This window comes from Neophocaena asiaeorientalis, unplaced genomic scaffold, assembly GCF_003031525.2.
Source record: "Neophocaena asiaeorientalis asiaeorientalis breed wild unplaced genomic scaffold, Neophocaena_asiaeorientalis_V1.1 scaffold164, whole genome shotgun sequence".
Classification (NCBI taxonomy): Eukaryota; Metazoa; Chordata; class Mammalia; order Artiodactyla; family Phocoenidae; genus Neophocaena; species Neophocaena asiaeorientalis.
In genome coordinates, this window is record NW_020173727.1 from 118686 (window position 1) to 143358 (window position 24673).

Below are 24673 nucleotides of genomic sequence, written 5' to 3' on the forward strand. Positions count from 1 at the left end.
TCTTCTTCAATAATACTTATCCAAATTCTATTTCCTACACAAAGTAAGAAAGTTACATTGCTCATTTGGTCTCAGTGAACTGGACCATGTACTGAGCCTCCTTTTGGTGTCTTCACCATCATTTTTAGGTTCAGGGTCTTGATGTTTAGTTATCTATGTCAACTGGAAGACCAGAATACCACTACTACCACTACCACTACCACTACCACTACCACTACTACTACTGCTATTATTAATAATACCACAGAAGTGCTAAACCGTATTTTAAAAAAATATTACTCATGTGAACTCATTTGGAAACTACTTGTCGGAGATGTGCAGATGTTAAGGACACCTTTTATAAACCTCTTAAGGTTCATAGGCGGACTAATTGAGGAAATGTACATAAAGTGCTAAACGTGGTGCTGGGCGTATACAGTCTCCAAGAATTACTAGCTCTTGTTACTACTATTTCAACAATAGAATGCCATCCATTGTAAGTGACAGCATTATTTTATGGACCACTTAGAAAAAAAACCAAACACTGCCAATTAAACTATGACATAGTGTTTTTTATCACTTAAAATTTGAGCTAATTATTGAAAGATTTTAGATTTTAGACATTTTATCACATCTTACTCTTGAGCCTCAATAAGAGGAAAGCAGCATAAATTGGTTAAGGTATTCCTGAAACTTCTTCACATTCAAAGTTTGATTCTCTTAAGTCACCTTTCAACTACAGGTGATCCCTATCCGTGTTTTTACACACAGCATTGTCCTGTGTGCCACAAAGAGCATTTTGATGCAACCTTAAGAGTGTACCATTGTTGCCTTCATGATTTTTTTCTGAGTCCCTAATATCCATTCTAAAAGTTTTCCATTTTGATTAAGCTCAAAGCTTCGTTTTTTTCCTTCAGTTGAATCATATATTGGTGCAAGTTAAGAAGCTTCTATCAATAGTTAGCAAGAAATTTTAGGCAAATTGATGTTTACTGCTTTAACAATAGTCCTGTGTGATACATTAATTAATCAAACCACATCTATCTCACAGATTTGGCAATTTCTCTTACTTCAGTTGTATTGTTTGACAGAGGATAGTAATATGTGTACATGTATCTCTATAACAAAACATAATACATTTCTCCTGTCTGTATCTTCTTGTTTTACATCCTGGAAGGCACTTAGCTTTTGCTTTGAAAGAACATATGGAATTGTTGTCATTCTTCTGTCATGAATATTTGCTTCACTAATGTCAAATTTATACTTCCAACTGTTCTATTCCCATGCCTTTCCGTGCACACAACTTTTTTGTTCAGTGATGAGTCATAGTATAATTTTGATATTTTAAATGATAATCAGTTTGACAGGAAAGTATGGCCATTGCACATCCATCAATTGAAGTGACAAAATATGAACAGCTAAGACAAAGACTGCGCATACACAGGCACTGACAGCAATAGCATGACTGGTGCCTGGAAGCCAGCGGTTGTCAGATGCCGCCGAAATTGACACAGTCTATTTCAGAGATGTTAAAATGTGAAAAAATTGCTCTGGAATTGATGGAACATAATTGTAGGCACAGAGTAAAAGATTTTAATTACAGTCATTTTTTATTAACAGGAAATTTGTGAGTGGTTTGAATTGGGGACAGGAAGTTATAGGAAAGGGCAATGCCTTGGTGTTCCATCTTGGAGCAGGCATCCTTAACCAGAAGCAGATTTCATATAAATAGGAAAGATCTTACCAGTTGTTGCGTCTTGAAGAGAAAGCTGCAAATAAACTGTGAGAAGTAATGAAGGTTGCTGTCACTCTTAAGTTGGCAGATTGCACAACATGATTATGAAATCTAAGCTTTGATTTCACTGATATGTCATTTATGAGGACTGCAGGAACACAGGTCTTCTCTCCCACCACAGTGAATGAGACTATGTGGATGAAATCACTGATATTGGGAGCAGGAATATACTTCACTTTCTGTATTTAAAGTGGTGAAACTTTCCAGTTTCCTATGAAATCTAATTTCTGTAGTTTAATGGCAGTGATCAGGTGCCGTGGTTAGTTGTTTTCTAACCCATTGGCTGTAAATTCAAAGTCATAAACATCTCTATATAATTTTTAGCAATCTCAGAACCACATCCAATAAACTTCACTAATTAGAAGACATCCCTGTTTTGTAGAGAAATAAGGATAGAAATTAAATACACACACACACATTCATACACACACAGAAGATATAGGCCTGCCTCCCCCAATTCAAAGAAATGTAAGAAAACTAACTTATTGAGCGTTATTAAGTACTACGCATTGGCCAAGGACTCTGCATACATTACCCCATTTAATCCTCACTCTGTACTGGCTGCTGTTTGTGCTTCACCCGTGTCTCTCCACCTCCCGCCATTCCTGAAAGCTTCTACATGCTGGACACCTGCAGTTGTGCTGCTTGAGGATTCTCCCTGTTTGGCAGAGGCTGTGCAGCCACATGTTTGATCAGTGACTGACGGGGGTGGGTAGATTAATACGCCAGCTCCCTCATCCCTCCAGTTGGCAAAGTCCAAGGTACATTACACACCACCTCCCAGAGTAGTCCAGCAGGCTTGCACCAGTTACCTACAGCAGTAACTGCTCACAGCCCAGCAGTTTATTGTCTTCTCCCCCTTCCCCCTCTCACTTACTCACTTCCCACCAGCACCTCTTGGATCAGCTGTCAGATAAACTACTTGCATCCACATCCTTGCTTCACAACTATTACTTCCAATTTATAAATGAGGAAATATGCCCAAGGTCATGTAGCTAAAAAATAGCAGAGGTGAGATTTGAACCCAAGCTAAGGAGCTTCACAGAAATTAGAAACCTGACTCAGTGGGGGAACTTTTGACAAGGTGATCATACTGAAATTTTATTCTTCTCCAATATGACTACTTTAACAAGGATAAGTATAATTAATATTGTGTATTATGTGTACCCGTGCTGGATTCTATATTAGAAAATGCTAACAAATTTAATCTACTTATTTGCTTCACATAACACTAAAAAGAACTCAAACTATATAATTGATTTTTTCACAGAGTTGATGGGAAGGTACCTTATTATGTAGACAATTACTATTTAACTTTGAGAGTTGTGCTGCTGTGTTGCTGTTATCTTAGCTTGATTGCTGTGAAAAATGACATGAACATTGAATGGTGTACAGTCAGTCACTTCAGATCCCATTTTCTATATTTTTTTCTTCGGACTTGAATTCTATTTGAAAGAAAATAGAAATAGAAATCTAGTATTTGGACCTTCCTTTGCTGTTTCAGATCCACCAGTGGCTTTGACCAAGAAAGAAGTAGGTAGGCAAATCTTAAAATAGTGAAGCTTCTGGGTGGTCCTGAAAAGTACAAACTAATTAAAAGGAAGAGAGAAACACAGAAAGAAAGGGATCCTAAAGAAAAGTGCTTTACACTTAAATCAGTGGTTTCATGTGTTTTGGGACATTTTTTCTTGAATTTGGTTATTTCCTATTCTTTGAGATTTTTAAGAACACAGCGTTGTTAGGGAGGAGTTGATGCCTTCAGTTTATTTACATGGCTCTTCTCTTGTCCTAGCTTCAGTAAGATTTTCCCCAGGCTCTGTCAGATATATGGGTATTTGGGGAGTCTGTGACCCCATGAATCTTTTTTAAAAATAATTTATTTATTTATTTATTTTGGCTGTGTTGGGTCTTCATTTCTGTGCGAGGGCTTTCTCTAGTTGCGGCGAGCGGGGGCCACTCTTCATCGCGGTGCGCAGGCCTCTCACTGTCGCGGCCTCTCTTGTTGCAGAGCACAAGCTCCAGACGCGCAGGCTCAGTAGTTGTGACTCACGGGCCTAGTTGCTCCGCGGCATGTGGGATCTTCCCAGACTAGGGCTTGAATCTGTGTCCCCTGCATTGGCAGGTAGATTCTCAACCACTACGCCACCAGGGAAGCCCCCCTGAATCTTTTGATTCCATAGTAAGAATGGGCTCTCCCAAGTATTCTCAGTAATGAGTCCTTGAAATGAGCATCTATAACTCAGACTCATCAGAGTCAAGTCGGACCATTGTTATGTTTTCAGGGGATGTGGTGTCCCAAGGCCATTCCTAGATGTTAGTTACAGTAGTCTATGCAGGTGCTAAAAGCTTTGACCCATCCAAACTGGCACAAATCATAGTGCTTTTTGATTATGCAGTAAAATCTTATTTAATTGTATACAGTATAGATTATTCACTTGGATAAAGAAGTTGATTTGAATTTTGGTTCCATGAATATGTTAATTGTGACCATAAATTTTCTGGGGGAAGACCTCATATGATATTTTCTGCCTAAGGTGATCTGATGAAAATAGATTGAAAGGCACACATGATGAAATGGGAAAAAAGTGGTCTGTAGTATAGTGACCAAGAGCATGGAATTTAGAGCCATACAGTCCTGGATCCCATTACAGCTCTTACTTTTAATAATTGTGTCATTTGTGGTGAAATGCTTTGCATCTAGCACCTTAGTTGGAAGTTACAATACCAATTTAACAAGATAATTATTTACAAATAATATTTGTAAATTTCTTAGCGTACTTTCTAGTACATAAGAGGTCCTAAACAGTTTTTTCTCTTGTTGTTATTTCTAGTGTCATTATTATTCACAAGAACCAGCCCCCGAAAGATCAACTTTTAGAGACAACTCCCAGAAGTAAGAATAATAGCATGGAATTCAGTAACTACAGTTGCTAAATATGTCTCATTAAATCTAAAAGCACCTGGCAAAGGAAATTATTTTTCTGATTTTTAACTGATAAGGAAACTGAGACCCAGAGACCTAAAATAATTTTCCCAGAGACATACAGCTTGTAAGGAAAGGTGCCACATTTTAGGCTAGGTCTTCCAACTTCTAACCCAGTGCTCTTCTCATGAGCCATGCTGCCTCTTACATGGAAATACATAAGCAAGCATAAGTCATAGCCTGAGATGGTGAATAAGTGAAGGACCAAAGCTGCATGTTAGTCCAGGTAACTAATGACCTCAGGGGAAAAAGCAGCCACGAATTCAGGACTCATTTTCCTGGGCTTCCCTTGTCCCCTGGATCTTGACCTGGTAAGTATTATCTTGTTAGCTTTCCTATACCTTCAAAGAAGTGATTTTTGTATATGTTTTCTCTAGTTATTCTCAGTGGGATAATTGGTCCAAATGATCTAATCTACCATCACCAGAAGCAGGTTTCCCTTGGAATATTCATTATCAATTTTATTTTCCAGTCTTAATATATTTGTAAGTTGTTTCTGAATAGTGCATGTGACTGGAAGCTTTTGCCTGAAGCAGACTTTAATGCTTAGTCAAAATGATTGGCTAGGGACTTGCCTGGTGGTGCAGTGGTTAAGAATCCACCTGCCAGTGCAGGGGACACACGTTTGAGCCCTGATCCGGGAAGATCCCACATGCCATGGAGCAACTAAGCCCGTGCGCCACAACTACTGAGCCTGTGCTCTAAAGCACACAAGCCACAACTACTGAAGCCCGTGCGCCTAGAGCCCATGCTCCGCAACAAAGAGAAGCCACTGCAATGAGAAGCCCGTGCACTGCAATGAAGAGTAGCCCCCGCTCGCCGCAACTAGAGAAAGCCCACGCGCAGCAACGAAGACCCAACGCAGCCAAAAATAAATAAATTTATTTTTTAAAAAATGATTGGCTATGTGGGACATCATTAATGTTTTATTTTGTTTTAAAATTGAATATGGCTCTCCAGGATCAGGTTTCATGATCATTCAGGTAATCTACTTGTGTTCCTTCCTCTGTCTATATCTTTGGTGTCAGAATGGGAGTACAGGTCAAATGCAAATTTCTTAGCAAAACGTAACTTAAAAAAAAGTATCAGACTAGCAACCTTGTGTTTTCTGCTTATACTGCTGCTAAACTCCATGAAGATTGCTTAGCTTCTGTTTCTCAAAAAGGTTTTAGATTTTCATCCAATAGGAAGCAACGTGCTTCATTTTTCACAATGCTGTGTTGATAAGGCTGGCACCATGTTCTACTTTTGGTTGAAATCTGAATGAGATTTTTACAGCTTTTGAATCATGACAATACTGAAGTCCAGTAAATCACTTCAGTTTAAGATTAAAAGATGATGATATTGGGGAGTGCTTCATTTTATTAGTGATGGGTTGAAAAAGTTTAAGCTGATTTTTTTTTTTTTGCGGTACGCGGGCCTCTCACTGCTGTGGCCTCTCGTGTTGCGGAGCACAGGCTCCGGACGCGCAGGCCCAGCGGCCATGGCCCACGGGCCCAGCCGCCCCGCAGCACGCGGGATCCTCTCGGACCGGGGCATGAACCCGCGTCTCCTGCATCGGCAGGCGGACTTTCAACCACTGCGCCACCAGGGAAGCCCCTAAGCTGATTTTTTTCAATGTTTTATTTTATAAAAACCACTGAACATAATTTTAAACTCATTAAGATGCCACGTAGCCCATACAGCTTGGTTTCATTTTTAAATTTTATTTTATTTTGTTTCAGGTTCAAAGAGTTATTTTACTCTTCAAAGGTAAATAGCTCAACATTTCAAGCCCTCCTTTGCATGAAGGAAGATTCACTGAATAAAATCTATTCTTTAGAAATAATCTGAACCTAGATAAATCCTGAAAAATTCTTATATCTTCCAAAATATATAATTTACAACTAAAGAACTAAGTTTTATTTGTAAACTTGAACTAAGTTTACAATGACCCTTCATTTGATTATTTTTCCTTATCTTGGATAATTATAATATGATACAATACAAAGTAATAGTAATCATAAGATCAGTCATAAATACCAAAGACTTTTAATTGTGAATCCTTTACATCTATTCAAGAAGAAATTTATTTCTTTTTAATACAACTTTTTTTCAAGTAAATGAATACGATGTACAGGTCATTTTACCTTCAAATGTATAATGTAAGATGGGCCATTTCTGAGAGTCTTCTCTCCTCAGCTGAAACCTGGGATGTGGGTACACAATCTCCATTTGTTCCTTTACACAGATTTCTTATTTTTTTTTTTTTTTTAACCTTTCCTCTCTCCCTTAGAGTTAACTATGTGCACATTTGGTAACAAATGCTACCATGGCATTGTGTGGTTTTTCCCTATACTACTATAGTTGCAGATGTGGTAGTGTTTCTATTATAAACATAAGTTTGCAGAAGTTTATAATTTGTTTGAATAAAAGTTTAAAGATATTACTCTTGGGCTTCCCTGGTGGCGCAGTGGTTGAGAGTCCGCCTGCCGATGCAGGGGACACAGGTTTGTGCCCCGGTCCAGGAAGATCCCACATGCTGCGGAGCAGCTGGGCCCGTGAGCCATGGCCACTGAGCCTGCGCGTCCGGAGCCTGTGCTCTGCAACGGGAGAGGCCACAGCAGTGAGAGGCCTGCGTACCACAAAAAAAAAAAAAAAAAATATTACTCTTCACATTGGATTCCAATTGTGTATTTGTATTTTCTGATTTAAAAAAAGTAGGATTGAATATACATGCTTATGCCGTAGTATCTTCTGCTTAAGGTTTGAGTGCCTTACCATTCATGTAAAATTGGCATGGCAAATAGTGTTATTTCTGTTTTATGGAGACCTTAGATATACCCTACAGAGATTAAGTGATTTATCTAAGGTCATACAGGGAAGAGGCTGTTGAGGTGAATGAGGTTAAGTCAAAATCCAGAAGCCTTGGGGCAGTTATCTTCAACTCGGCTGTTTTAATTTGCAGGTGGCATGAGAATACTGTTTTAGTTTATTTTTTTCTTTGGTTATTTTGATTGATACCCTAGGAAATTAACTTGACAAACTTGGTTAAACTTCCTGCGTCTTACCGTTTCTGAAAAGCCACTTGCTTATACTGGTTTTTAGGCACAATGACCAGTGGAGACTAGCAGGGCAAGTAGAGCAGGGAAGTCAGAAACTCAGCCATGGCTGTACAGTCTCTGGATAGCAAAAAGCATAGCTCAGTTGACTTCAGGCAGTAGGAGGAACAGGCTAGCAGAGGCTAAGGCCTTGAATTTAAAAAGCTTCCTCATAGAAACAGGGCATCACACTGGTACAGAGAAGCATCTGGGACCAGCATGGCATATAGGAGCCTCCACACAGGCAGGTGAAACATGAAAAGCCATGTTGGGGAACGCACGCAGCAGGCAACTTGGCACTGAAGTCAGGCAGCAGGGCTACAGCCTTAGGTCTAGTTCCTTGGAGGGGATTTGGGAGGAGCAAGGCAGCCCAGTCCTTTAAGGAGTGACCCTTTAAGCAGGCTCCCAACGTAGGGGCTCGGGTAGAAGGACTAAGACAAAAGTTAAGTTACCACATGGGGTAGAGCCTAAACCTTGGGAACAAAGCAAAACCCCAATTGTCAATACTAGACTAGATATAGTAAGCACAAAAAAGCCCAGTAAATAAATTAATTTCTAGTACTGACAAGGGCCATGAAGAAGGTAAAACAGAGTAACATGTACATTTAAATTTATTTATGGATTTAGTCACACATTTATAGCTGTAACTTCACACCTACTGTCGTTTTCTAAAAGCCATACATGGGTTAACTGGGACTTTAAGAGTTAAACTATGGATTTGAGAACTAAAATCATATCAGCTATCACCAGAGAACACTTGCTTAGTAGTTTCTTCCCTTTCAGATGGTTTTTAGCACCATTTTACCAAAATTAAGATTTTCTTTTACTCTTGGAATTAGGAGAGGCAATTGATGTTCAAGTGATAAACATCAATTGATGTTCAATTATTAGTACAATTGGTGTTCAACTTTAAAGGATAAAGGTCAGGTATGTGCATATGGGGTGTGTGTGTGTGTGTGTGTGTGTGTTTAGACATTAAAACTGAATATCGGACTTATCAATTTAAGGGCTGTAAATAAAGGTAATGGATTCAAACACCAAAAAGGTGGTTAAAATAGCTTATCTTTAATGTACTTCTCATACTTGAGATTCTAGATTTCCACATAGTTTTGTTTCACATTTTATCAGGTAAGTATGCTACATGGTTGATCAGTGGATTATCACATTGCATTTTTTTTTTTTTTTTTTTTTTTTAGCGGCACGCGGGCCTCTCACTGCTGCAGCCTCCACCGCCGCGGAGCACAGGCTCCGGACGCGCAGGCTCAGCGGCCATGGCTCACGGGCCCAGCCGCTCCGCGGCACATGGGATCCTCCCGGACCAGGGCACGAACCCATGTCCTCTGCATCGGCAGATGGACTCCCAACCACTGCGCCACCAGGGAAGCCCTCACATTGCATTTTTAAGGCTCTCCTTTTGTCTCATAAACATTCCTTTTTATTATCATATTTGAGTTTATGTAGCAATTCAGGCCCTCCAGATAATAACCCTGTATTTCAGTAACAATATTTTTGAAGTATTGGCATCATGCCTCATTATATTAAAGAAATATCCATGCCAAATACCTAAACATGACATGGTTTTTGACTTGATCTGCAAGTTGGCAGTAGGAAAGGAAATTCTGTAGTACCTCTATATTAAGTAAATGCCATATCTACTTAAATTATCTAATATGTTACTGTAACCTACTTATGAAAACAGTAGTTTGCTTAGATGAATAGTCTATAAAATAGTAGGAACTGTTTTAATGCTGAAATGACCACAGAGCACACAAATGCCAAATTATATACAAAGGATTTTTCCTTCTTATACTCCAGAGGTCGTCATCAGTGGCTTCAAAAACAACTTGAAAATATGTCCTCTCCAATGACATTTGGGTTACTATTTTGTCTTAATTTACCTCTTCCCATTATTATTGAAATACAATTCAATTTTAAATATTTGTCTGGTTTAGGTTTTGATATTTGTATAGAGATGTCTTTGTAGTAACCAGCGGTTTATTATTCTTTAGTGGTTTGGGATGGGAAGCTGTTTTTATAGCCTTTGACGTCTCATTTAAAAATAATTAATTCGTTTCCTAATTTGCCATCTATAATGGGTCAATAGAGTAAAAAATCCTGATGTTGGCAATCAGCGGGAAGTTCTCTAGTGGATATATACAGAGCCTGCACTTTGGTCTAAAGAACCAGCTGCTTAAGCCTACAAGGAAGATGTGTGGTGAGTGTGGAAAAGGCCTGAGGCTTAATCATCTGTTTGCTCGTTGTGACTCAGGAGTGTGGTACAGCTGCCAAGAGAGCAGAGGCAACCAGAGGCCAGGCTGGCAGTGAGAACTCCCGGTAAACAGGGGGTGGCTCTTTCCACCCTGCACTCCCATCTCCAGCCTGGTGTCTTGGGGTCAGTTTGGGGTTCTCTAGTTAGCTGTATAAATGTTTAAGTGTTTAAAATTGGAGCTCATTCAAAGACAAGTGGTCAGGATGGAGAGAAAACTTGAAACCATGTTTATATAAGGAAGAGCTGGAGGAACTGAGGATGTTTATTCTGGAGGAGAGGGTACAGAATTGCTGTCTTCACAGATATAAAGGGCTGTCATGTAGAAGAGAGGTTAGATTTATTCTGCATGGCTCTGGAGGATAGAATAAGGGCCAAAGGGGCAGATTTTGGCTCAGTTTAGGAATAGCTTTCTGCTGGTTACACATGTCCCTGAAAGGAATGAACTGCCCCCAGACGTAGTAATTTTGGATCTTGGGGACAAGCATACCTAGGCAGATGGTTGCTACTGTATTCCAGGGAATGTCCCGTGAGACTGGACTAAAGATCTCTAAAGTCCTCCCAATGCTAGGATCCTAGTTCACCATCTCCGTCCAGCAAACACATTTCTTGACCAAGCACAGTGCTAGGGGTGCGGAGACCTCCAGGCACTGGAGAAACCAGGCCTGCAGACGGTGGCCACTGCACAGGGTGAGGAGTACAGTGGCGGACCTGGTTGTGTGAGGTCTCAGAGTCCTGGAGAGGGCCCACGAATGCGATGCTTGGATGGCAGCGCCTGAGCTGAGTCGTAAGTAGTAGTTGGCCAGGTAACAAGTGGAGATAGGGCATTGCAGCAGGAGGGCCGAGCATGTGTAGAAGCCAGGGTGAGAGTGTGGGTGCAGATGGGCAGGGAGAGAATAAAACGGAGCAGGAGCTGGAGCAGAAAGTGCTTTATATGCTAAACTGAGCATTTGGCTTTAGGAGTTGAAGTTTAGGAATAATGTAATCCGATTTGCATGTTTGAAAGGTGGCTCAACTGATAAGGTTGAGGATAGAGTGGTACCAACAGTGAAGTCACCCAGGGGCTCCTTTCTGAGTCTCAGGTTACTCACCCCTTATGTGAGGGGCTTGGACTATTCTGTAGTATTCTATGAGGATAGTCATTCAGTATCATCCTTTATAATTTCACTTTGATTGTCAAGCCTGTGGTGTTCTAAGTCTCACCAGCCTCTGGGTACAAATGCAATCACATTGGTGATAATACCCAGATTTCATTCACACTTCTCTATTTTGCTGCTTAAGACCTCCAGACCCACCGAAACTCATATCCAGTTATCTCTGGGGCCCCCTGGGGATGTCCGATTGGAGAGCATAAGCAGACCCCTCCCACTTCTCATTCTGTTGTTATCTGAACCCACCTGAGGGTGGTGCTTCCTCATGCCAATCCTCTGTGATGACACCGCGGTCCCTGCCCACCATAGATATCCCTAGAATTACAGCTTGCAGGGTGCTAAGGTGACACTGCACTCCTCATGGTCTTCACTGCAGCCCAGCCACACTGTTCCCAGCAAATGGGGGTAAATGGCTCACTTCCTCACTTCATGTCACTTTTGGTCACCTGGGCACAGGAGTGGGACTGGGTAGGCTTGTGTCTCCCAAAATCCCTCTTGACAGAGCTCCTCTGGTTTTGGCCTACAAACCCAAGGCTGTGGAACCAATAGGTGAGAGAGACATCAGGGTTTTCTCTCCCTTCCAGTTTCCCCCAGTCTCTCCTTGTCCTGGCTGGTTCTCCTTCAGCAGCAAAATGAACTATAATCCTAGGGCTTCACTCTCTGGATCATCAAACATACATACACCTGAGATGATGATGATTATCATGCCTGGCACAGGGCTAAAAGCTTCTCATGTACCATCTCATTTAATCGCCCCAACCCTTGGAGATACATATTATTGGTATCCTCAGTTGTACATGAGGATGAGGAATTAAGTAATTAAGGAATTAAGTAAGAGGAATTAAGTAATGTACTCAAAGTCAAACAATTGACAGAGCTAGAATTTAAAACCAGACTGGTCTGGAATATTCCAGGCACCAAGCTCTTAACAAGTCCCCAACAGTGGGACATAAAAACACTCATACTCTTATAACTTGATTAACAGTAAAGTGCTTACTTTGCTCATTTGTCATCTATGCATAAATTCCAAATTGGCTTTTGCATCCAGGGCTGGGAAGAAACGGTGGATGCTGCTATTTCCCACCTTTTGAAGACCTGCCTATCGAAGAGTTCCAAGGAGCAGGCTTTGAACCTCAGCAGCCAGTTGAGCATACCCAAAGACACAAGCCGATTGAAGAAACATATCACCTTGCTGTGCGATCGATTAGCCAAAGGTGGACGTCTCTGCCTAAGTACTGATGCAGCGGCTCCGCAGACCATGGTCATGCCAGGTAAGAGCTCCATTCATGCTCCCAAAACACAACTGTACTTTGGCCAAATTAAAGGAATGTGCCTGTGGTTGTACTTGGGGTTTACATTTCATATTAAAGTGATGATAGCCAAGAAAATTGCTTTCACGTTTCCCCTCAGATATCCCAGGGTAACCACTTGGATAAATATTCTTGGGGTATTTGCTTGCTAGACATTTCGAGAATGGTATGTCTTTTTTCTTCCCTCTGCTTTTAAATATATGATCCATTTTGTTTTGCTTCTAACCAATAAAAAGTAGATTAGAGAATAAAACTATTTTTAAGGAAAATTTTACTAAATGTGATCTCACGATACCATATTTCATAAATGTAAATAGGATAATACAAGCAGCTAATATAGTCCAGATGAGTCCCATCCCTTCTGCTGTTTTCCTGGTTGTGGTCACCAGAATAAGGGGGAAGAGACAAAGAAAAAGACTGGAGATCAGGAGACATGAGCAGGCTTCAAGGCTGAGGCCTCTATGTGTCAGGGGGAGAGAGATCCAGGTTGCCCAGACCTGGGCAGTCAGTGATGACCATGGGCATCCAAGTCAGCCCTTCCCACAGTCAGAGGGGCTGAGCCGTCAATAGCGCTGCATTCGGTCCTTTAGAGGCCGCAACTCCCAAGTCCCGCTTAGCTCTACTTAGTGTCTCTCTTTATGGCAACAGCAAGGAGCATAAGTAAGTGAATTTATTAAACGCAGCAGCGGTAGCATCTATTTCCTCCTAAAGCAAGGACCATAGTATGGGAAGTGGTGTGGAGTTTTTCATCTTCCTCCTTACATGCATTTCATACACTTACTGCCCGCCCCCCCATGCTGATGTTACTGCTCATATGACCTGGATATGTTTCTTAACTTTCCAGAGTCTAGTTTCTCCTTTCAAAGTGGGTATAATAATGCCTTCCTTGTTGCTAGGGCATTATAGGTTTGTAAAGCACCTAGCACAATTCTTGGAACAGAGATACACTCAAAAAATTCAAACTATAATTATTACCATTGTACGGATGTATGCATAATTCGCCTTATAAATTTGGGGTGGAGAGAACGGCTGGCTTGGGACCATGGGATTCTGTACTCTATGGTTTGAAAATTTTTTTGCCTTAATCATACACAGGCAGAACCTAACTTTCATTCCAAAGTAATATTTCTAATATGGCATCTCAGAATAGAATTGCCTTCCTACTTAGAAACAGTTCTAATAGTTTGTCTTAATTTAGGTCTTCTTCATCTTGCCCATGTTAACATCCTCCTAACTGGTCCTTGGGCCTCGATTCATCCATCTCTGTCCACTGTTAAGATGATTTTCCTAAGAAATAAATATGTAGCTTAATGAGATAGTAAATGAAAAATATTCACTATAATCAGCAATCAGTATATGGCTCTCCCTTCTTTCTTGCCAATTGGAGAAACAAAGGAGGCTTGAGGGAGAAGGCCAAATACATAAAAGGGAAAGCTTAAAAAGAGATGGACTGACCCCCTGATTGGCTGGTGTGTTTGTCAGTGCAGGCCTTGGTAGCCCTGCCTTGTCTTCCCCACGTCCTTGTTGGAGCCTCTTTGGGAACAGCCACTGGGAGTCCGGTGGCATTGCTGTGAGCAAACACCTGGACACCTGGAGAGAAACGATGCTTCTTTAGTCACATTTATTGATCATAGAACTTTAGACATTTGTTTAAATAACTAGATTTGGAAGCAACTTCAGGGCTGTGTCCTTAGAAACCCTTGATGTAAAATTTCTGAATGTTTGGAAGGAAGAGGCAGAGGAAAGAGGAAGAGAAGGAAGGGAGGGAGAAATGAAGGAAGGTGGAAAATGTGTTTGTCCACAAACCAGGAATCTGGAAGCCAAGTGTGTGCCTGTCACACTAGTCTAGCCGAGTTCATCCCGTTGGAGAGATTGAGGCTGTGCGTATTTGTCGCGGTCATAATTGCTTGCTTTTACTTAATGATGACCCACTTTCTGACTTTAGTTGAGTGACTCTCCCTCCCACCTGCCATATGCAATCATGATAGCGAGTTCTTAAAATTTGTTAAATCAGTGCTCTTCGTCATTACCATGCTCCATTATTGCCTATAATACCTTTCCTCCGTAGAGCTCAAATTTTTCACATACTTATTTCTGTACTTAACACGTTTTTGAGGTAGAAGAAACATGTAGAATTATTGCTGTTTTACAAATAGAAATGGAGTTAAGGAAAGCTAAATATCTTTCCCAGAGTTACATGGTTACCGGAAGGGTTAGGTCTAGAATCCAAATCTTGTAGCACACTGTGCTTCCCTCTAGACCACACAGACCACACGGTACAAATATATTTCTAGCCAGAGCCTCCTCCTGTGTGAGCTATTCTTGATCTGGCCTTGTTTTCACTTAAATTGGCCTAAGATTGTGGGAGGAAAAGGGCAGAAATTTCACACAGTCTCTTTTCTTTGCTATGAGGAATATAATAAGGATTTACCCTGTATTTGCTTTGTGCTTAATTTTTATTATCTCAGTAGGTGACATGGTACCATTATTACAGAGATTATTTCTGAGTTATGTCTGCTTCAAACCAGTAGTTGTGAAAGTTCTGATGTTCAGCTTTAGTAGTTGTTTCAGAATATGTGAAGGTAAAGTGGCATATTAGAAAGGAGTAGATTACTGAACACGTAAGCATACAAGCATTTTTCACAGACATGATCTTTTTTTAATAGCTGGGCAGGAACTCAGAAATCATCTGGTTTACTTCCCTCTCTTAACAGCTGAGGTAACGAAGGCACTAGGAAGATGAAGTGACTTAGTGGTTGATGTTAAGCTGCAGGGATGTGTGTAATTTTACCATGTTCCCTATTAAATTGCAGATGAATCTCAGAATAAAAAAACTCTTGGTCTTCTCTAGCCTCATGACTCTATGAACCCAGCACCTTGGATGTGCCCTTTCTTTGCTCCAGTAAAGGCCATGATGACAACATCCTCCCTGGCGTCCAGAATTTGAAAATCTTTCCCACTGGGAATTACCTTATGGACTTCTTTGCCTCACATTTCTCCTGCTTGCCTTTATCAACCTTCAACTTCTCTATCAGGATTTAGCCTAATCTTTATTGGGTATTCTTTTTATTACAGAACCATCAAACTTGTATTTTTCTTATCTGTACCTCTGTATTCACATCTTTCAGCTGGGGAATATTGCATTTTCATTAAATGTCTTTTTTCTAATCTCAGTGGTATGTATTCTACCCTTAGAACAAGAGTTACAGAGGGCCACCAGGGTAGTGTTTTAAAAAAAAGTCTGAATGTGAATGCCTTTAGTTGCCTGGCTGGCTTTCTCATACTTGTTTGTTACTTGCTGCAACCCTGCAGGTGCTTGAGGCTGAGGTTTACCTTAGATTGCTAGAGGGATTAAAGTATGGAAGGTTCGAGACTAATTGGTATCAGAAGAAGACTACCTGAAACTGGAACCAACATTTCATTGTTTTCATTAGGAAAACAAAAGATTTGTTTGAAAAAGAGTAAAGTTAAAATCAACAGTAAGTTTATCATATATTTGCCAGAATTTATGTTATGCCTGCAATTTTGTGCCAATTCTTAGAGACAGCAATGAAGAAATTGCGTGAGGTTTTTGTTTTTGCTTTGTTTCTGGTATGATGATGGACACTCAAATTTGGCCTAACTAGCACCTTCACAGAGAAGGTAATTTTTAGGAAAAAATATTCCAAGGCATTATCCATTTTCCTAGGGATCTTTCTTTGATCTGCAAACCATTTTCTTCAGAAACATCTATCATGTCATCATTCTAGCCAATTTTCTTCTCTTCATTGTTAACTGGACCAATTGCCAGATTTTCTTTTCTTTTTTTTTTTTTAACACCTTTATTGGAGTATAATTGTTCTACAATGGTTTGTTAGTTTCTGCTTTATAACAAAGTGAATCAGCCATACATACACATATATCCCCATATATCCTCCCTCTTGCGTCTCCCTCCCACCCTCCCTATCCCACCTCTCTAGGTGGTCACAAAGCAAGGAGATGATCTCCCTGTGCTATGCGGCTGCTTCCCACTAGCTATCTGTTTTACATTTGGTAGTGTATATATGTCCATGCCACTCTCTCACTTCATCCCAGCTTACCCTTCCCCCTCCCCGTGTCCTCAAGTCCATTCTCTACATCTGCGTCTTTATTCCTGTCTTCAATTGCCAGATTTTCTCCGGGTACTGTCCTTGCATGTGATACAAGCGGTTCTCTAACAACACTTTAACTGCATTGCATCTTGCATCATTTGCAAGGTTTGTAATTTCCCTCTGCAGCCCATTTATGCTGTATTTGCAACAGTTTCCAACAGTTGGTGAGAGATGAACCAATACAAAAAGTTGATAGCAGATGGGGATTCCTCTAGTGTTAAATGTGGAAAGATACTGGAGTAGAGACTAATTTTATAAGTGGCCAATTAGTTTTTGAGTGAATATCTTTGTATTATGCTTTTGCTTTTTTATGATTACAATTGGGATAATTAGAACATCTATAAGTAGGAGAATCCCCCCCTCCCCAAAATTATGTATGTAAGAATTTAGAAGGTGCTAGCCTGAATTCTGATCTCATGTGCTAATGTGGCATTTCAAAGCAATGGAGAGTGGATAAGGTGAATTAATTGAAAAATGTTTCTGGGAACAGGCCAACCATTTGGAGAAAAAATAGATTCCCTAGCCCATTCTGTGTGCCACGATACATTTCAGATGGATAAGAGATGTAAGTGTAAAAAAAAAAAGGAAACACAAAAACACAGAATGAAATCGAGGTAGATAAATAGACATGGAGGTGCAGGATAAGTCTTTCTAAGTAAGTCAGTAAAGGCAGAAAGCAAAAGACAGAGCTTCAGTGATACACGTCTCAAAATCTGGTCCAGAAGCATATAAACCGAGGTGTATGTTAATGATAATTATCCTGGGTGCCACAGTTATAGGTGGTATCTGAGTGTCCTCCTGCTATTTCTCTTCCATATAATATGTACATTTTCGTACAAATAACGAATATAACTTTTGTAAAAAGAGACTGTGATAGAAAATGCCAACAATAAAATGACTATAGTTGTATCAGAAATGGTGGTAAGGAAAAAACAAGGACTGGTGTCATAAATCAGGAAATTAATGACTTTTATGTTATTCAAGGGCAATGACCTGTATTTATGGGGCCTGTTTGTATTTCAGTTCTGATAAACAAACCCAAGTACTTTGCAGGACTTTGTGCAGCTAGTTTATGGATTCTGCCTCCTTCCTACCTCTGCCTCTCCTCTCCAAAAGTAGGCCAAATCATGCAAGATATTGATCTCTGAGCACTTTTTTAACCTTTTCCCAAGTGGCTACATAATTGCTAAATTGGGTGAACACTTTGCCTACAACCCCCTTGACTGCTCTGCAGCCTTTTTCAGTAAGACCATTTCCTTCTTAAAATGTTTTCATTTCTTGGCTTCTCTTTTACTGTTGGAAACTGTTCCTGGCCCCCGCAGGCTTATCTTTTCCAGTCTGCTTTATGCCTTCTTGTTACTTTTTGTCTCTTGACTATTGGTGTTCCATCTTTATGCTCTCCTGGACAATCTGATCCAACTACCACCTGAATTCTATGTGCCTCTAAATTTGTACCTTTCTGTCTGGCGTCTTCCAGGTTTCACATGTCTCCAGTAGTACCCCACAGTCCTCTCCAATTCCACATGCCTGAATGAAACTCATCTCCTACGGTGTGCCTGATCTCAGTCGATGATATTACCCAATGCCCAGGCCAGCGTCTTCAGAAACAATCTTGAGTCTGTTTCCTTTCCTCTCCATGTTCAGTCAGTTACCAAAACCTGATGGTAGCACCTCCCAAATATATCTCTTTTCACTGTCCACATTGCCATTACATTACTAATGCTCTTATCTCCTATTCAGACTACTAAAATGACCTACCAATAGTCTTCTTGTATTAAAAATCCTCTTTTATTTTTAGTACTACCATCAAAAGCAAACAACTTATGAATGTTCATAGAAACATTATAATCAAAAAGTGGAAACAATCCAAATATTCCTCAAATGATGAATGGATAAATAAATATAGCATATCCATACAGTGGAATATTCTTTAGCAATAAAAAGAACTACAACATGGATGAACCTTGAAAACATTATGCCGAGTAAAAGAAGCCAGTCCAAAAGATCATATATTATGATTCCGTTCATAGAAAATGTTCAGAATAGGCAAATTCATAGAGATAGAAAGTATGTTAGTGGTTGCCTAGGCCTGGGGGTGAGGTTGGCATGGGGAAGTGCATAGTGATGGCTAATGGTATGGATTTTCCTTTCTTGTAGCTAAATCTGTATACATCCATAATGAATTTATACTTTTCCATGAATATGAGTTTCTTTGGAAAAACAGGGATATGGGTATGTTACTTCTCTGCTTGAAAATATTCCACAGGTGTTACCTACCACAGTAAATCAAAAGTTCTAAGCCTGAAATACAATGCTCCTTACTAAATAGACCCACATTATCCTTCTACCCTTATATTCTGTACTTTCTTCCTTAAAATCCTTTACTAATACTGAATTTCTCAGTATTTTCCAAATACTTTGTAAGCTTCTATACTTTTAAATAGTTTCTTTGACTTAGAGAGTCAGTCTTTAGCTGGTGGTAAAATTACCACTAATTTCTGAAGACCCAGAAGAAATGATATTCCACAAAGCATTCGTTGGCCTTCCTGGCACTACTTGTTCTTCTGTGCTTCCCTGGTCTCTGGTCATACGGCTTTTACAGTACTTATTGTAGGGTACCATTGTTTAATATTTTTATTTCATCCCTTACCACTGTATTAGTTTGCTAGGGCAAACTAATAACAAAATACCACAGGCTGGGTGGCCTAAACAACAGAAATTTATTTTCAGTCACAGTTTTGGAGGCTGGAAGTCCAAAATCAGGGTGCTCATAGTTTTGGTTTCTCCTGAGGTCTTTCTCCTTGGCTTGCAGATGGCCACCTTCTCTCTGTGTCCTCACATGGCCTTTTTCTCTGTGCATGCACACTCCTGGTATGTCTTCCTCCTCTTATAAGGACACTCGTACTTTTGGGTTGGGGCCTCACCCTCATGACCTCATTAACCTTAATTACCTCTTTAAAAGCCCTATTTCCAAATACAGTCATACTGGGGGTTAGGGCTTCAATCTGTGAATTTTGGGGAGGACATAAGTCAGTCCATAATACCTCCAGATAGAAAGTAAGTGCATGAAAGACTCAATATATTGATATATTGTATTCTTTTTTGTGAGCACAGCATCCTACTTATGCCTGGTATATATATAGTTGATGCCCATCATATCTTTTTTAAACTTCTTATTTTGAAATAATTACAGACTCACAGGAAGATGCAAAAATACTACATAGAATCCCATGTACCCTTCATCCAGCTTTCCGTAATGGTGATATTTCATAGACTGTAGTATAGTATCAAAAATAGGAAACTGACATTGGTCTACCTTATATTTTAGAATGAATCAGTGGAGCTGTTTTGAAAGAGGCTAAGTCTTGAAGTAGGTGTGAATTTTAGACTTTTAGAAAGGATAGTGGCAGATATTATAGATAGAGTTGGTGATCTAAGCAAGGAGATATGGGTCTGTAAGTAAACTGGTTAAGTTTCAGATTAGAAATTCAGTTTGGTAGATCAGTAAGCATCCTTTTTTTTTTTTTTTTTTTTTTTTTGCGGTACGTGGGCCCCTCACTGTTGTGGCCTCTCCCGTTGCGGAGCACACGCTCTGCACACGCAGGCTCAGCGTCCATGGCTCATGGGGCCTAGCCACTCCGTGGCATGTGGGATCTTCCTGGACTGGGGCACGAACCCGTGTCCCCTGCATCAGCAGGCAGACTCCCAACCACTGCGCCACCAGGGAAGCCCAGTAAGCATCTTTTGATATAGGAACTTGAAAAGCTGGATAAAAGAGATTGAGCATGATGCAAATGGTGATGGAAGCTATTAAAGATTCTTAAGCTATAAGTGATTTATGAAAAAAGTGTTTTGTTCAATTTAAAAAATGGTTTAAAAAACAAAACAAAACAAAAATAACCCCCAGTGTTTTAGAGATACTAAGCTGATGGTGGTATGCAGGATAGAGAGAAGTATGAAGAATAGGGATGAATACAGATAGTTCATCAAGTTCTTTAGTCGCCATTGATGGAAATGATTAAGTTTGTAATTTTGTTATGAATAATGTGCTTCATTTCAAATACAGTGAGCTTGAGATGATTAAGATGCACCCAAGAAAAGAGATATGTCAATAGCTGGATCTGAGAGATTTGAGTTGAAGGGAAAGATTAAAGCTTGAAAGTAGATTTTAGTATCCTCAGCTTAGAGGTCATCATTGCAACTTTGCAATTGGATGAACCCTTTGGTAGTGAAGGCAGAAGCTGGGGAACACTGGATTTGGGACTTATCTGTAGAGCCAGACAAGAGGTGAATTCTACAGGGAGGAAGTGAATTTCAAGGAATTCCCAGAAGAGGTTGTGTCAGTACTATAAAGGACAGAAGAAGGTCAAGGAGAGATCCTTCTGTAACTGGACGGAACAGTATAGGAAGGCAGATAGAAAAAGAAATAAATAGGCTATGATCAAGGTTTTTATTTCTTTTCTTTTTCTTCTCTTTAGAAAAGATATTTTGAGATGTTTGAAGGTCAGGGGATGGTGGCAAGATGAGAGTGCTAAAATCCAACATTCATGTTAAATGGGAAGGTTTGAGGAGGCAGAGGAATAATCTAGAATACAGGTAAACTGAAAAGAGTTAGTATTTGAGAAGAGAAAAAAATGAGAACCCAGATATAAATTGGAAGTGTAGGGAGATTTAAAGAAAAGAAAGTTTAATGAAGTCCAGCCACATGAGCTTTGGAGAAATAGTTTTATAATAATCTGTGAGCAAGAAGGGGTGAATGGTGAGGTGGTAAATTAAGGTTGATTTGCCGTAGCTGCTGTGGGAGGGGCAAGCTCAACCATTTAGCAATTGTGCAGCTACTTATTCTTCTGGAGCCATAGTTTCCTCACTTGAAATATTGAGGTAGCACCACCTTGTTTTGAAATAACACACTGTTTCAAAATTGTTTTGAAAATCAAACTATATTGCTATAAGTAAAGAAAGCATTCAGATTTTAATAGGATGGTCATAATTATCCATTGTAATAGGGAGTCCATACTGGGATGAATAAAGGTTAGTGGAAGAATATTTGAATCCAGGATTAGAGTTGTATTTGAGAGGAGAAGCAATTAGGAGTAACTATCCGGGAAGGCCTATCATCAAAGACCTAATAGAATAACATTCTCCCTGTGTGTACTTAGCAAATACTTGTTGCTAGACAAGCTGGCTGGTAACTAATTAGAATGTGATGACCAAAGCCCAGTTTCTTGGAAGTAGGGCTGTTAATACAGGAATAGAATACCAGGGGAGTTTGAGGAATTTCCTTCTCTACAGATGTTTAAACTAATACAGATAGTCAACAGTCTAAAGATAATTTGGGAAAAATCCTGCCTGAAAGTAGGGGGGATGAATTAAATAACTTTTAAAGTACATCACTATTTCTATTTCTTTAGTTGTGTCATATGAACAAATATATAAAATGTACATTTTAACCCTCATCCAGCTGTAAATGTGAGCTGTCTTTTCTTTGGACTATTCTCATATGAAATATTACAATAGAAACTCTAACTCTGTGTAATTTTCAATATCCTTAAAAATTACATAGGTTGACCAAAAGAAAGAGTATCTTTGTAACACTGGAGCATCCATGAGGAAGATATTATGTCTGAGGCCTTGTAAGATATCAAAAATAACTTTTCTCACATATTCGATAGACATTTGGGACTATTTTATCTTCAAATGGGAGGATGAAAAAATTTGTATTTATTCCAGCCGCTGTTGGTTTGAAGGGATTTCTACAAATTCAATTTGTAAAATTTTTTTCTAGTTTTCTTCCCCTCAACTTCTACCCCTGCCCAAACTTCTGCTATCTCAGTGGGTCTGCCTTCAATAGTAAGGTTTCACTGGTTCACCTCAAAATTGTAGTAAATACACATCCTGTTTTCTTCCCTTCAACTTTTACTCCCAATACCTGCTGTCTCTCTGAGGAATTCAATCTTCAACAATAAATTCTCTGCTTTCAGTGTAAGTTCAGGAATATTATTAAAGTTGTATTTATTGTTTTTCATTTTCCTTTAGACTTTAGGGTGCCTGGATAAAGTATTTCAAGTGCTTAAAAGCAGCTCACCAACCAGTTACTCATGTGAGGTCACTAAAACTTATTTTATATCACTTTATTTTCACTTAAAATATATGCATAATGAGAAAATCCACAGATAGATGGAGCAGACCCAGTGATTTGGCCTACTCCTGTGGCTTAGTCAATTTAAATTTTGGTCAAAATACCTGGCCTAACCTCAGAATGGCATTCTGCTCCTGACACTGCACAGACACCCACAAGGGAAAGGTGATGTTCTTGCAGTTTGAACTGCTGTATGAAGTCAGGTCTGAGCTGCTGGCCTTTAAAAAAAACTTTTCCTACTAAACTTAAAAAAAAATTTTTTTAGTGTGTTTATTCAAATAAATTGTTGGAATAATTAGCCCCTTCTGATTTATGTGTAATGTGGTTATTTCTTAAACAATTTAAAATTAAAATGAAAAACTATTATAGCTGGTGGTTCTTGGAGCATATAATCTGATTCTGAAAAGTAAAGCACCTTTAGTTGTACTCCTCTGTACAATATGTCTCAACTCTGTATGTTTTTTAAAATGTAGTTTTTTGTTTTTAAAATATTTAATTTTTTATTTAAAAATAAACATTTTGGTTCATTAGAATTTTTGTATTTCTTTCATGTCTACTTTCTGAGCCATACTTCATGCCATATGGAAAATGTTACTGAAAAATAAAGTGATGTCACTCTCTAGCTTCAGGAGCTGTGATTTATGCTAATACCGATAGGATGATTTTTATTTGGTACAGGTATTTGCATATTGGTTGTTCTAAGATATTTTTGGCTTTTATTTTTTTTGTTAAAAAGTAGGCTTGGAAGTGACTGTAAGCATAAAACGAGAAGCAAATACATTGTAGTAGTGAGTAGTGTGGTGAGGGGTACAGGGCTCCAGCTTACTAGTATTCTAGTTATAAGCAAGTGCCAAGGTAGATACCAAGACTTCTGGTGTGAAGTCTGGTGGGTTTCAATGAAAAAATAAAGTTGGATGCAACACACTTTGTCACTGGGACATTTAGTCAGTATACTTATGCAGATAAGTTACCTGATGTTGTTATCTGTTTTTATTATTTATTTATTATTTTCATAAATTAATTATTTTATTTATTTTTGCAGATAAGTTACCTGTTTTTATTATTTATTTATTATTTTCATAAATTAATTATTTTATTTATTTTTGGCTGCGTTGGGTCTTCGCTGCTGTGCACAGGCTTTCTCTAGTTGCGGCAAGCGGGGGCTACTCTTTGTTGCGGTACGTGGGCTTCTCATTGCGGTGGCTTCTCTTGTTGCAGAGCATGGGCTCTAGGCGCGTGGGCTTCAGTAGTTGTGGCACGTGGGCTCAGGAGTTGTGGCTCGCGGGCTCAATGGTTGTAGCTTATGGGCTCTAGAGCGCAGGCTCAGTAGTTGTGGTGCACGGGCTTAGTTGCTTCACAGCATGTGGGATCTTCCCAGACCAGGGCTTGAACCCATGTCCCCTGCACTGGCAGGTGGAATCTTAAGTACTCCACCAGGGAAGCCCTGTTTTTATTTTTTTAAGAGATTAAAAAAATAATCTCTCCTTTCAAAATTAGATAAAACATGAGTGCTATAATTTTTAAAACTTAACATGTTAACTCATGGAAAATCATTGATAATTTATACACTTTATAAATTATGTACTTCATCCATCATTTCCGTTAGAAAACACATCATATAACAAGCCAAGATTGAGACCCCCAAAGTGAAATTGTTGTTGAGTACTTACTTACTATGTTTCAGGCACTGTTGTAGGTACTAGAGGCACAATGATAAACTGGACAAACAATTCCTGCCCTCGTGGAGCTAACATTCTGGCATCAGACAGTCAATATATAGAAAACCAAATTTTAGACAATGAAAATGCCAAGCAGCAAAACAAGTCAGAGTAAGAGGAAA

The 24673-nt window shown here is 39.4% G+C and overlaps 1 protein-coding gene across 1 annotated transcript in view; it reads left to right on the forward strand.

Moving 5' to 3' along the window:
• Nucleotides 1-24673, forward strand: part of LOC112403351 (protein PTHB1-like) — a gene marked incomplete at its 5' end in the record, with an annotated part of 83874 nt that overhangs the window by 9756 nt on the left and 49445 nt on the right. The window contains one exon of the mRNA XM_024750775.1: nucleotides 12303-12525. Coding sequence (XP_024606543.1) covers nucleotides 12303-12525 — 223 coding nt within the window. The remainder of the gene's footprint in view (nucleotides 1-12302; nucleotides 12526-24673) is intronic.